Source organism: Mus caroli, unplaced genomic scaffold (genome assembly GCF_978045245.1).
Source record: "Mus caroli unplaced genomic scaffold, Mus_caroli_1 scaffold_11, whole genome shotgun sequence".
NCBI classification, from domain to species: Eukaryota; Metazoa; Chordata; class Mammalia; order Rodentia; family Muridae; genus Mus; species Mus caroli.
Genome location: NW_028227266.1, coordinates 37,034,057 through 37,035,629, shown reverse-complemented (window position 1 = coordinate 37,035,629; position 1,573 = coordinate 37,034,057). Strand labels below are relative to the sequence as shown.

Below are 1,573 nucleotides of genomic sequence, written 5' to 3'. Positions count from 1 at the left end.
TGTAATAGTTCTCTTTAATTAATGTTCAATTTTCTATATGATCAATTATATGTATGCATATAAATGTGTCATGAGAAATTATTTACCCACTCAATTAATGGTGTCACAATGGTTTGAAATGAACTGAAACAAGGTAGAAAATAGGTACCAATAAAAACAATTCTTAAATTAAGGTCACAAGTATGTAACATGTACAATTATATTTGTATATTTCCTTTCTCCAGGACTGAAAAATCTCTGACTTCTCAAATCAAAAAGAGGATGCCAAAGGTTGCAGATATCTGAAAGTATTTGAATTATGTTTCAAAATTCATTGAGTGACAGGGGAACGAATACTCAATATTTTTCTTCTATATAACTTTTTTATTTTTACATATACTTTCTAGAAGACCATGGAAGAATTAAATCATACCTCAGTGGCAGAGTTCATTCTTGCTGGTTTAACAGAGAATCCAGAGCTCCAATTGCCTCTATTCCTTATCTTCCTATCTGTCTATTTGGTTACAGTTGTTGGAAACCTAGGAATGATGGTCTTGATTCTGATTAGTTCTCAGCTACATACACCTATGTATTATTTACTCAGCAGTCTGTCCTTTATTGACTGCTGTCAGTCTACTGTCATTGTTCCTAAAATGCTGTTGAACTTTGTGACAGAGAAGAATGTCATCCTGTACCCAGAATGCATAGCTCAGTTCTATTTCTTCTGTACTTTTGTTGTTGCAGAATGTCACATGTTGGCTGCAATGGCATATGACCGCTATGTGGCTATATCTAACCCTTTGCTTTACAAAGTAACCATGTCCTATCAAGTCTGTTTGTTGATGGTAGCTGTGGTGTATGGTATTGGCTTACTCAGTGCTACAGCTCACACTGTCTTCCTGCTAAGACTGTTTTTCTGTAAGGCTGATAAAATAAATCACTACTTTTGTGATCTTTTCCCATTACTTGAGCTGTCTTGCTCTAGTACTTTTATCAATGAAATATTAGCACTGTCCTTCAGTGCATTTAATATTATTGTACCAGTCATGACCATCGTTAGCTCTTATATCTTCATCATTGTCAGCATTTTGCACATTAAAACATCTGGGGGCAGAGTCAAGGCCTTTAGCACCTGCAGCTCCCACATCTTGGCTGTTGCTATTTTCTTTGGTTCTACAACATTCATGTATCTACAGCCATCTTCAGTCAGCTCCATGGACCAAGGGAAAGTATCATCTGTGTTTTATACCATTGTTGTGCCTATGTTGAATCCTATGATCTACAGCCTGAGAAATAAAGATGTCAAAGTTGCCCTAAAAAAGTTACTACAAAAAATGTTTCCTCAATACAAGGAATAGATTTTCTTGGAAATTACTGCATTGTACAGGAGGATATAGTCTATAACAAGCATTTGATAACACTAAGTATAAGATTATTTGTTGTATGTTTTTATTTGGAAAAAAAAGTACCAAAATAGAAGAGAATTCTCAGACACAGATCCATGGAGAAATATTATTCTCTGGTAAAAGCTGATTTCATTCTCAGGTAGTCAACTATATCCCACCCTGAAGATACTTCAAATTCCTTTGTCTGG

General features: G+C 35.0%; 1 protein-coding gene across 1 annotated transcript; it reads left to right on the top strand.

The window, feature by feature from the left end:
* The first annotated feature begins 392 nt into the window (after positions 1–392).
* On the top strand, positions 393–1,337 carry LOC110287906 (olfactory receptor 8G50-like). The gene has a single exon (XM_021154402.1). It carries the CDS (start codon positions 393–395, stop codon positions 1,335–1,337), a length of 945 nt encoding a protein of 314 aa, XP_021010061.1.
* The last annotated feature ends 236 nt before the right edge of the window (positions 1,338–1,573 follow it).